This window comes from Canis lupus, chromosome 13 (assembly GCF_011100685.1).
Source record: "Canis lupus familiaris isolate Mischka breed German Shepherd chromosome 13, alternate assembly UU_Cfam_GSD_1.0, whole genome shotgun sequence".
Classification (NCBI taxonomy): domain Eukaryota; kingdom Metazoa; phylum Chordata; class Mammalia; order Carnivora; family Canidae; genus Canis; species Canis lupus.
In genome coordinates this window covers 61,613,845-61,626,578 of record NC_049234.1, presented here as the reverse complement: position 1 = coordinate 61,626,578, position 12,734 = coordinate 61,613,845, and the positions used below count along the sequence as shown (strand labels likewise).

The 12,734-nt window shown below is 40.0% G+C and overlaps 1 protein-coding gene across 8 annotated transcripts in view; it reads right to left on the bottom strand.

Annotated features, from left to right (window-relative positions):
• The window catches only part of SLC4A4 (solute carrier family 4 member 4), a 343,382-nt gene that overhangs the window by 105,504 nt on the left and 225,144 nt on the right, over positions 1 to 12,734 (bottom strand). For all 8 annotated transcript variants that reach the window (XM_038556290.1, XM_038556288.1, XM_038556289.1 and 5 more), the window contains 4 exons: positions 7,417 to 7,504; positions 5,044 to 5,198; positions 4,299 to 4,418; positions 2,023 to 2,197 (listed from right to left, as the gene is read on the bottom strand). In XM_038556290.1, the coding sequence (XP_038412218.1) occupies positions 2,023 to 2,197; positions 4,299 to 4,418; positions 5,044 to 5,198; positions 7,417 to 7,504 (538 nt within the window). The remainder of the gene's footprint in view (positions 1 to 2,022; positions 2,198 to 4,298; positions 4,419 to 5,043; positions 5,199 to 7,416; positions 7,505 to 12,734) is intronic.

Sequence of the window (12,734 nt, the reverse complement as noted above, 5' to 3'; positions counted from 1 at the left end):
CCACAGCTCTCTTTCCACTAGTTTTCTTGAATGATCTGATGTAGTATTCCTTAGGCTCTCATCTGGATGAAGCATAACTGGCCAATTTGGATACAGATCAGACTTATAAAAATACTACTACTGACATCACTGTTAAGGTTGAATGCGTTCATTCCTATCTTTATGAATGAGGACAACGGGGAGGAACAGCCTATCCATACTCCTCATCTCTGCACCGGACCACACTTTGTTTCACTCCCCACACTGCAGCTGTCTCACTGGGAACATAACACATACGTGCGTTCTGGCCAGCACAATATTACTTTTTTCAATGTTAATTAGTTTCCAATATTTAAAAATCACTAGCTTTCACATAAGAATTTGAGGTTTTGGTCTCTTTTTGAAAGTCAGAAAATGAAGTGATACTGAGCACATATTCACATGGGAGCAAGCAAAGTTGAGTGGCAAGTGCCCCCTTCCGATAGAGCATGCGCTCTCAGGGGTCATCACAGTCCCCAGCTGTGAGAAAGCCAAGCTAGCCACGTGGAAAAGTCATGTTCAGAGTCCTTAGTCCCCAAATGTTCCAGACATCCCAATCCAGGGACCAGACACATGAAAAAAAAAGCCTGCGGGGACTCCAACTTCAGCTGCCACCTCACTACAAACGTAAGAGGCCCAAAGAGAGAACCACCCTAGACAAGTCCATCAGGCTCCGAAACCCCAGGAAGTGTAAAATGCCTGTTCCAAGCCTCTACGTTTTGGATTCACGTGCTATGCAACGATAAGGGCTGAAAGAAAAAACTGCTCTGAACAGACTAAAACAGTTGTTCAAAGTAACTTCTCCCTTTTCACTCGGGTTGACGAAGATGTCATACGTAGTCTCTGTTTCAATTTTTTGTGTTTTGGCAGAACCTAAAGCATGACTGCACAGAGAAAACAAAGGTAGAAGAAAAGCAATCTTTTGGAATCACCTGTATTTTTTTTTTTTTTTTTTAATAAGCTCGCTGGCAGCACTGATGAATGTCACATAGGTCAATCAGTAACAAGTACTGAAGTAGAAGGACGGGGCTTGAAAAGGGCTTGAATCTGATTCTTTTCACAAGAATACCAGCTTTGGTGCACCTGGGTGGCTCAGTCACTAAGCATCTGACTCGGTTTAGGCTCAGGTCATGATCTCCTGGGTCTCAGGGCTCCGTTCTCAGCAGGGAGTCTGCTTGAAAATTCTCCGCCCCGCCCCCCACCCATGCTCGCTCATTCTCTCTCTCAAATAAATAAACCTTTAACAAAAATAGCACGTTCACTCACTACCCTATATTCAGCACCTAGCACAATGCTTATTTTTTCTTAGCTTTGTTTATATTTTTCTGATGGATAGAAGGCATCCAAAATATCCTTTCTAGCACTAAAACTTTAGCTGTTACTGACACAAAAGGAAGGCAAATAGCACCTGCAGAGTAACCAACAAACTGTGCTTCGTACAAAATAAGTCAGGCCAGGGTCTTTACAGCTTAATGACAGGCAGATTCAAGAACAGGAGAAACAACTCTTAACTTACATTCCTTAAAGCTGAGTTCTACTGATAGATATGCAAATCCAACCTCAAGCAAATCACTCAATTTTTTGATGACTGTTTGCTCATGTGTAAAATGAAGCTAATCATGCATTCCCAGAAAGAGTGTGTTCATCAAGTTTCACAGAATATGGTCCGCGCACACAAGGTAGTAAGTAGAAGAGCTAAACCTGGTGCCCTGCACAAAATTAAAGCAGCTGATACGCTTTTGCCCAAATAGAATTGTATATCCTCATTTCCTTCCCTTCTTTTCCCCACTTGTGACTCAAGCCAGATTTCATCGAGCTATTTTTGTAATTACTAAAATGCTGGAAATATAGCAGCAGGCCAGAAGCAAAGTAAAATGCAGCATCCAGCAAAAGAAAGAAAATCACGCTGAGTAACTGAAAGGCCATCTGCTTCTAGCTGAGCTATAGGGGTGAGGAAGGCAATCTGGGCTGTACTATTTGTGTCTTCCCCCAAACCAAACCCACCTGCATGTTGTCAGTGGCATCCCCAAGCAGTCCTCCAAAAGTGATAGCATTAGTTACAGTTGCCAGATAAATGAAGAGAATTGCTGAAAGCGCCTGAATATTTAGAGCATCATAAAAATCACTGGCGAAAAATGGTGCTTTCCTCTTTATGTCCTTAATTAGTCCACCACAGAACCTGGGTAGGGAGAAAGCAAAAATGTGACAATGTAAAACAAACTGACATCAAATTAAACATGAGATAACTTATTAAGCCACAAAGAATTTGTATTCAAAGTGTCTGAATCAACAAGCTCTGCTTAACCACTTTGGATATAAAACCAGAAAACTGTAGAACAATACATTTGCTTCGATCTGTCTCTGTCTTGGTCACTAAATTGGGTGTCACATTCCCTAAAGAACAGACAGTTGGTTTCTAGATGAGAGCGAATTGTGTAGATGAATGAAAATTTCTCACTGTTTGAAGAAAAACATCCAAACATGTGAGAGCCAAGCATGGAAGGCCCTTTATAATCTTGCCACAGTTTCCTTTTCAGCCCCACTCATCATTCTACCAGTGTTTACTACGCACCTGCGATATGCCCAGCACTACTCCAGGTGCTGAAGACACAACAGTGAACCACACAGGCAAAAACACCTGCCCTCAGGGATTCCACTTTCTACATGGGTGACAGCCCATATGAGTCAAATTCATGGCGCTAAAAATCAAGGGAAAAATTAAGTGGGCTACTAAGTGCTAGAGAAGCAAATATTGAATATATCGGAGTGGCCAGAACAGGCCTCCCGAGCAGGTGACTCTGGGATAAGTTCCGAAGGAATGAGGGAGGAAGCTGTGCCGGTACGTGGTGGAAGAGCACTGCAAGCTCGGCCCCATTCCGCACATTGGTAGTCAGTGGTCTTGTTTGTGCATCAGTCAACTTCCCTCCCTCCCAACCAAATGTCACATCTCAGCCTTCCTCACGCCCTTCCTGCTGCGTAGGTGGTCCTCCCTCAGAACTCAGCAGCTCTCTGCAGTTCTGACCTTCCACTCAGAGTTCAGATTTCTACCGTAGGCTATCATACATTATCCGGAGTGTCTGGGGCTGAGAGTAGATGGTGGCGGGAAGGCTTGCTGGCCCTCGCTGCATTCGGTGCCCCACTGCAGTTTTCTCAGTATGCACGGGGCTGAGCATGGGACTGGGCATGCTGTACACATGCAGTGCATTCAGGAAAAAAGTGAACTATATAAGCATGAAAGTCCAGCCTGATTAAATAAGAGCTGAATCCCAGAACTCATATCTATAGAAAAGGAAAAGGATATTCCTATTAAAAATAGTTTGTAAAGAACTATTAAGAACAAAAATAGGGGGAGAGGTTTTATGTTCTCTATTCTTTAAGAAAAAAGGGGAGAGAAATAATGTGCCTTTAATGTCAGAGAGAAACCCAAGTGGGTATCAGAGCAATAAAATCATTTCATTCAGATTTAACTGCATATTAAAAAAACATAGCTTGGTGCTTTCAAAAAACCCTCAATGTCCTTAAAAAGGACTATCTTCATAACACAAGCATCCTATTTAAAATATTACTTAAGAGATTTACAAAGGCAATCTGGGAAACCTGACTCTCCAACTGCAGGCTCAGGAGACCATCACCTGAGAGTTCCTCATTTCTGTAACATGTTACCCACTTGCATGTAAATGTCCAGGGAAAGGATGGGATCACAGAAGCCAAACAGGGAAGACTGGCACATGACTGCCTTCCCGCCACTCACTCACACCACCTGCAGTCCTGCTAACTTTCTCTCGGGCACCTCTTCCCTCACTTCATGGCCTAGACGCCAACCTAGCACATACCAGGCACTTTGCTGTCCCCTATCCCCACCTCCACAGCTTCTGGGTCTTCCTCCACCTCCTTCAGGACTTTCCTCAATGCTGCAATTCTTCATAAGGCCTTCTTGGACCTATTTAAACTGGAATACCTTCCTCCCATCGCCAAACTCTGTACTTCTGCTTTAGTTTTCCTCAGATAATCATCACATTTGTTCATTTTCTCATTGTTTGTCTCCCACTACTACCAAGGAAGACCCAAAAATGCAAGGGCTTTTTTAAGTTACTGTTGCATCCCTCACCCCAACCCCCACCCCTGCAACTAATCTACACACACACACACACACACACACACACACACACACTGGCTGAACAAATGCACAAACCAGTGAGTCAAATGCTGATAGGAAAATGAAAGGAAATTAAGATCCAAATAGCTCCTCATCATGAATGGCAAAAGAATCCATCAGTTACCGTCCAGTTCGCTGTAATTCTTCACAATCCGCGTGTCCCCCTCCTCCTCCTCCGTGGCCTCCATCATGGGGGGTGTCCCCATTCATCTGAATATTCTCTCCACCTGAGTACATATTCTTTCTAAGCAAGACAACAGAGCCCAAGAGAATATTAGTTCATTTTATTCATCTGCTTCTTGGCTGTGTCATGCACTAATGAAGAGACGGACTGAAAACCTTTGGGAGAAAGATCATTACATCCTTCTGCCACCCTACCAGACAACTCTTAAAGTGTTCTACTTGGAGGGAAGACAGTGACTGTTGAATAAAAGGCTGAATGTGTTGTATACTGTACAAGGGGTACACTGTTTCACTTGAAAATTAACAGATTTTCAAAAAAATGCCTTCTCCAAAATTATCTTACCCAATAGCCTCTCAAATCTATAGGGACTCCTCTTGGGTAAACCAATCTTTCTTTATGTATGGAAAGTCCCCAACACATCCTCCAAAAATCTATAATGTATCCCAATATCATAATCTGAGATCTCTAATTTGCAATCACTGAAGAATATAACAGCATACAACATTCACTTTACAGTGTCAACGAAATGTCAAACCAAAGCACATATGTGATTCATTTGAGAGAATACATCAAGTTAAATGGGAACCTGAAAACACAGTATTAGGATAGTCACGTGACCCCATTTCCTTTTCTGAATACAGCCTCCTTCTAATGGATGAAACACCCCAATTGCCTGATAATTTACCTCTTGTCAGATGATGGAAGACTCTTAGGAGGCTCTATCCTGATTGCTGGATCCCATTCCCCAGGTGGAAGGACAATGACTTCATCCAGGAACTCGTCAATGCCAGCAATCAGGTCCTGCCTGTCTTTTGCTTTATAAGCAATGTCATGGAACACCTAGAGGATAATAAGAGATCCAACAAGAGAACTCTCTACATGCCTCACAGCATGTCGAGCCACTTTAATATTTAATATATATTTAATATAATCATATTCTCATATTTCCTATCAGCTTGTCCCAAACTATTTTGGTATTCTGATTTTGAACCCAAAGAACATAAGTAGAGGCATGAGAAAACAGCTGTGTTTCTTTTATATATATATATTTTTTTTTTTAAATCAATACTGTAACACAACATTGCCTTTCAGCTCTCACTGGCATGTGCCATTACTGCTATAGTTGCTGTGGAAGCCAGATGTAAATGGTTTGGAGAAATATACAAGTCATTCTCTGAAATGAAAATGACTGGGACAAACCATTGCTGGTATATCAAAAAGGAAAAGTTCAAGCTGAGTGTTAAGATAGGGTTAATAAGACCCCAACATTGCAACTCTCAAACACACAAATAATGCTAGCTATCAAATGAAGAAAAATCTAAGTTATACTGGTAACACAAAAAGCAAAGGGCTTTAAGCAGGTGATCATCTGTCTAACCTTTTAAACAAGGCAGTAACTAAACCATCCATGGTAGCAATGCTTCATGTCTTTGATATGGATATCCAAAGAAGGAGCATCCAGAATGTACATACATAATCCTCTTTGCCAATCATTCCAGTCTTCTAACCTAGCTGATGATCTGCAAGTCCTTTCTACCTTTTCATACCTCATTCTTTGGTCTCTAGGAGAAAAGATGGCTCCTGCTTAACATTCTTAAAGATCATCTACTAAATCTCTTGTCTTCGACAAGAATTTTTAAAAGCTGTCAAACAAATAACATGTAATGGTCTGAGGGTTAAGAGATTGAGAGTAGGGCAGCACAAAGTGCCAGCACCTCATCTGTGGCGGGTACAGCTACAAGAGAGGCTGGAAAGTCAAAGGGTCACTTTTCCAGCCTCCCAGGCAGATAAGGATTGACAGTTCTGACCAATGAGATAAAAGAAAAAAGCTGTCTGGAAACCTTTAGAATACCTGTTAAAAGAGACAAATACAGCTTACATTCCTGCCCCCTTTTTCCTACCTTGAATACAGAAGGGATGATGGCTAGAGCTGACTGCAGTAGCCACCTTAAGACCACCAAGCAAGAGCCTTGGCTCTTGATTATCATAAGCAGTTAAGTTAAATCAACTCTAGTAACTACTTACTTCCAAATTTCCTGATATGTGAGCAAAAAAAAAACCCAAACCCCAAGTAGTTTAAGCCACTATAAAACAGGATTTTCTGTCACTTAGAGCTTAAAGCATTTCTAATTGTTACATCTTAGGAGGAATGATTTTTTTTTAAGAAAATATAAACACACAAAAATAAATCAAAGAGCCCCCTGAGATGTTTTGTTGCCTCAAGGGGGAAAACCAGCAAAGCTATGCATCAACGCTCTCAGTCCCACGTTAAGTAACCATCTGAATAATCACCAAAAAGAACTTCCAGAACTAAATGCCCTATTCTCCACTTAGCACTTGGAGAAGCTAACAATTCAAGTAATAAAGCAAAAGTAAAACATTTGGGGAAACAGTAAGCTAAAAAGACACAGAGGCAGAAATCAGTGATCCCATATCCTACTTGTATTTCTCCTACTGAGACTAGGGTTAAGGGTTTCATCATATCTAGAATGTGTGTAACAACATTCAAGCTGTTATGAGAGTAAGGTTATGCTGCCAAAGTACTAGATACTCTGCAGTAACAGTTGCTAATGCATTTTAGAGTGTGTAGAATTCTTTCCTGCAAGATAAGAAGACCATAAAAAACAGGTACTTTCTGATATCTAAGAAAAAATGCATGATTCATTTTATTATGCATTACTTTATAGAACCCATTATTTCTGAAACAATATGATATATGGATGCTTGCACTCCCAGAATGAATATATAAAACATTTTAAGAGATAAAGTTTAAATTAATACAGTGATTTGAACTTTTTAAAGAATATTTAACATATGTCAGTTTTAAGAATTGCAAATGCTTAGAAAAAGAAAGGAAACCATATTTTATTCCAACATAAAATTTATTTTTTGAAAACCTGTGCAGATATCAGCTCATCTGCCAAGAAAGCTGTGCCTCATGTCATAAAGAAGGCTGGTAACCACATAATTCTAGCTGAATAAATTGTGACAGCCAATTCACAGTATGAAAACTATACAAGTGGAACATTCACAGATCACCATGTTCCAGATCGCCTACCTCGTCAGACATCAAGGTGGCAATGGCTCTGCCAATCTCATGGTAGGACTTGGCTTTCCCCTTAGGACCCAAGAGAATGAACAAGAACCTAAAGGAAGAGGAAAGAAGCAAAAGCTATAAAACACATTTCATCAAAGTTAATATACATTAACCTGAGACACATCTATCCTAGTTTTTAAACAGTATAAGTCTAGAATTCATCTTTAAAACAAAGGTAATATTCTCGGTAACACAAAAGATGGTCTTTCACACTACAGTGAAACACAAATTGTTGTTTCTTTGGAGGCAAGAAAGAATTTACCATGGAAACCCTGAGAAGTTTCTCACTGAGCAAGAGAACTTCACTTTGGGAGTCATTCAATCTTTTTTTCTAAATTTTCTTTTCTCTCCATTTCTACTGACTTTCAGAATCTTTGGAGAAAACCCATTAAGTACAGTAACCAGAAAGACTTAGTACATCTTCAGATTTCTCTGACTTTTCCTTATTCAATATGAGCAGTGACAAATGATTCTCTCCATATTTTTAAGAAATATTTCTGCTCACAAGTGACTGGAAGTCAGCAAAAAGCAAGTCCTCTACAAGTAAGCCACATGCTGACAGCCAAAGTAAAGAGAGAGAAATATGAGAGAAATTCAAAATAAAGCATCATTCACAGACAGTTAAAATTCTTTTGTGAGTGTCCTCATTTTCCTTTCCAAACTTGTTTTCTTGATAATGTACACGCATTGCTCCACAGTAAGGAGGTCCTGGAATTTGCAGTAACGAGCCTCATCCCCACTTAGGTTTGTGTCTCAACAAGAGAGGAAGAAACCCAGTAACTGATTAAGAAACAATATATAAAAGGCAACACTGGATACATATCCGCCTTGCTTATGATCATGTCTTACCTAACACGGAGACAATAAGAGCATCAAAAATGATGACATCACATTTGCTCAGCTTTTTAAAGCTTGCAAAGCATTTCGTATTCATCAGCTCATTTATTTTTTTTTTAATTTTTTATTTATTTATGATAGTCACACAGAGAGAGAGAGAGAGAGAGAGAGAGAAAGAGGCAGAGACATAGGCAGAGGGAGAAGCAGGCTCCATGCACCGGGAGCCCGACGTGGGATTCGATCCCGGGCCTCCAGGATCACGCCCTGGGCCAAAGGCAGGCGCCAAACCGCTGCGCCACCCAGGGATCCCCCTCATCAGCTCATTTAAACTCCATATACTCTTTTGCAATAAGGACAGGTATCCTATTCCAGTTTAATGGCGAGGATACTGAGACTCAAGGAGATCAAGGGATGAGCCAAAGATTGTGCCTAGTAAATGAGAGAGAGTAGATAGGCCTTCTCACGTCCTGTTCTTTTCAGCAAACAATTCTGCCTAATATTGCCTTCCCAACCTATGACTCCCATAGGTCACCTTGGTGAAAGATGTTGATGCTTAGCTGGGTCAAGAAATCTTAGGTGAAATTTTATGGGACCAGGGTTATTATGGGACTTGCTTAATAAAATTTCTTTTTACTCATTTATTTATATACCTCTCTTTAAATAAAAAATGGGTTGACAGCAAGTACTCTCTCCAAAGTGTTAGGGTCTGTTCTAAAAGGTCCTTGAATAAATATTTTTTTTTCATTATAAAATTCAATCTGAAGAGGAAAGGAAAACAACCAGAAACTAAGAATGTAAGAAAATTACTTAAAGTTTGAATGCTTCAATTTTAAACCCGAATAACCATAAAACTGTTCAATACTTATTTGCTTAGAAACCAGTTCTGGCATGAGGCGGCACACTCACTTTTAAGTGTTACCACAGTAGATGAAAAAGCAAAAGCAACCAGCAGGCATGAAAGTCTGTTCAAGTATGAAGGAAGTCATTATTAAAAGTGGATTTTAGTTCTTCTAATAGTGAAGTTCAACTGAAACTAGAATTTTTCCTTGTTTGAAGCTGGACCTAAATTATATACCACTACCTCAAGTATTATAAAGTGCTTCTTTATGACACTAAAATGTACTTTACTAAAATGACTGATGTCTGATTTGAGTGCAACATAAGCAAAAAACATTTAACCACTAAAGCAAAATATAAATCCAATTAAGGAGCATAAGGAGCACCTACAGTACTGGCCACATTTCTCAATCCTATTTGCCTGTCGAGAAATGGCCAGCTCTCAGACAGGGCACTTAGTAAGAACATAGTTTTTAGGCAAAGCGGGCAGATGTGGTGCAGCAAGAGACCATATGCAACACCTGGATCCTTTACTGGACACATTTTGAATCATGGGTTGCCTTTACCCACCATTTTTTTGTTATTTTATATTAGTTTTTCAGTAAGGCATAGTATCTAAGAACTTTTCAGAACCACCCTGTACCTCTTCCCACCTTGCCCTAGCATCTTCATCACGATTATGGTTTACAAATACACATTATGGAAATACACGTTTCTCAACTGACACACGAATTAATGATCAGGTTGGCTATATGGCAACAAAGCCAAAATACTATCTTGTTAGAAAGTGAGACAAACGCTCAGTTATCAGTGGTCCTCAAATATAAACTTTGGCAGAGGATGGGTAACCATCCCAAGGGCTGATAGAGTAATGGAGCCTCTAACTTAAAGCCTTGTGAGAGGAGGGCATTCATTTTCTGTAAATATCTACTCTGGTCTCTGCTAAATAGGACCAAAGAATGAATGAAAGTAGCAGACTAATAGTGACTAGAATAGATATTACAGCAATAAACCCAATTTATGAGAATTACATTGTTACAGTAACTTCAGATATCAAGGTATAGTTTCTCTTTCCTGGATAACCACATATATATCATATATAATAAGTATTTATTAACACTTATGTTTATTCTTTAATGGTGCCAAATAGAAATAAAATCATATCAGGGAAATTTTCCCATTACTCCAGTCAGGAACCATTTGATAAATTCAACCCTTTAAAATGATCCAGAGAAGAAATCTGGCCTCTATCTATAGGTAGAAGGAAACATCACCTCAGGTCAAGAACTTCACCTATAGGAACAGAAACCCTTAAAAAGCCCCTAATTTGGATTGCATTGTTGAAACGGAGATGAGGGATCTAGAAAACTAGCAACACAGAATAGAGGGAAGTTGAAGTTCCCTCTGCCTGAAACGTGTTCTTTCCCCTTTAACCCTGAAGAAGCAAAAGCTGCTACAACTTTCATGATAGAAGTACGTCTTGCCAAACTCAGCTTTTATAACATACTGAAAACTCCTTTCATGACCCAAGCTGTTTTTTGTCAATGGACAGATGTTATTTTTGACCAGAAGCTTTTTTCTTTATTAACAAATTGGGGTAAATATCACATTCGTGTGGCTGGAAGGGCACAGACCATGTTGACAGCTGGGGAAACGAAATTAATTTATGTTATTGAGTTCTTTTTATTCACTCATAACTGGAAACAAAGTCATAGAATTTTTAACAGTGCTAGCTGTCTCAAGAATCATCATGAGGCTCCTCTACACTTGTGAGCTTTTTCACATACTAATTATGCCTGAGGAGGATGCCTCTAGCATTCTCCATAATGAAAATAAGTACCAGATGATCTCTGTCCGGAACCAATGGACTATACTCACATTCACAAAATAATTACAGGCAGAATCAGAGCATAATACCAGAAGAAGAGCCAAGCCTTCCTAAACCACTCGATCTTTTCAGAAAGGATATGCACCCTCCTCCTTCCTGATATATCACAGCTATTTCTAGAATAAACTCAGCATGCACCAATCCTTTACTCCCAGCTCTCAAAACAGCAGTGAATCAAATAAGCCATTATTCATATTTAGCGGCTTTGGAAATCATGGCTAAACTGCAGCTTCCACTATAGATGCGTGAGGACCACAAACCCACCAGAAACAACCACGTTACATACAGTAAATAGCAGCTGGCCACTGGACTGTGGGACAAGACAGACTTGAACCAGCAGGACTTCCATCTCAATCCCTCTAATGGTTAGATTTTCTATGGTTTCGATAATTATGCACAAACTGCTTCTTTCAGGCAAATCATCATTTATAACATAAAATACATATGAACTTACAGTGATAGGAAAGGAGTAAACATTCTCATTTTCAGGGGACTAGAATTTACTGACTAAATATTGGTCTTAAATGTGAAAATCAAAATCAGAAAAAAAAACAAACTGATCAGGGGCTTTTATTTTTCTTCATGGGAAAACTCTAAAGTATTTTGTTTAAATCCATTCTAAGTAGCTCCTCAGATCCTCCCTAAAGCCTAGCTTCAGAGTCAGAAATCTGCAGTTCTATTTCTAGTGCTGATTATGAATCCTCCTTTCGCCACCATCTCTCACCTGTGAAATAGGAGTAATAATACTCATCCCCTACATCACTCAGAAGTATGGAGAAGTGGCACCTCTGGGGACAGATAAAAGATGATGGCGAGCAAAATGTCTGCAAGATGCTGGGAAAAATCAGCACATCCTACCAAGTCATCAAATAGCAAAGAACAGTTTGCCTTCACGTGGGTGGCAAGAAGGGACCCTAAGCAGATAACGTCCACCCAGCTGGCACTAGGCCAGGTGCAGGCACAAAGCTCAAGTACATTTAGCCCATTACAGGGTAAACAGAGAAACCTGTGGACACTACACACGGGCAGCTGCTAGATCCGTGCTTCATAAGAGGTGCATGGCAGTAATACTGCTTATTATAAATCGCAACAATAACAATACTAAATATCAGAGCATAACTTTCTTCCACCTTCTAAAAGAAAAGTGACCGTTGCCAAATGTCCACAAAAACAAACTTCCCAAGTCTCCCTGCGGTACAACAGGGCAGTGCGTGAAAGCACACTGCTGAGTTCAGAGGCAGTCCTCCACGTTGCCCACCACATTCCTTGTGGGATTTCCTTGATTGGATTTCGCAGGATGCAGCCACTGTAAATGGCCCCATATCACTCATACACACAAAGGCTAATGAGGCTCCCTACTCAGTGATTATAGCATGCACTGGCCCAGAGGACAGCAAATGGATAAAACTGTTTCCCGGAAAAATGTTACATGCTTGGGTATATTGTCCAGATTATTGCCCTGAAGTAGTTTTATGACATTATTGAATTACATTTCCTTGAATTGCCAGGCTCCTTTTGCTAATTCAAATGATGTTGTGTTTTACCCTCTAGGCTAGTAATGCTCTCCTGTACAGAAGAAAAGAATGAGCCAGACAGGAGCAGATGATAAGAGGGATACACAAACAGTCATGATCTGCTACTCAATGAACTCATGTTATTGTTAAATAAAAAGCCCTTTAAAATATTTTTTACTTGTAGCTTCGAGAGAAAAAGTGTA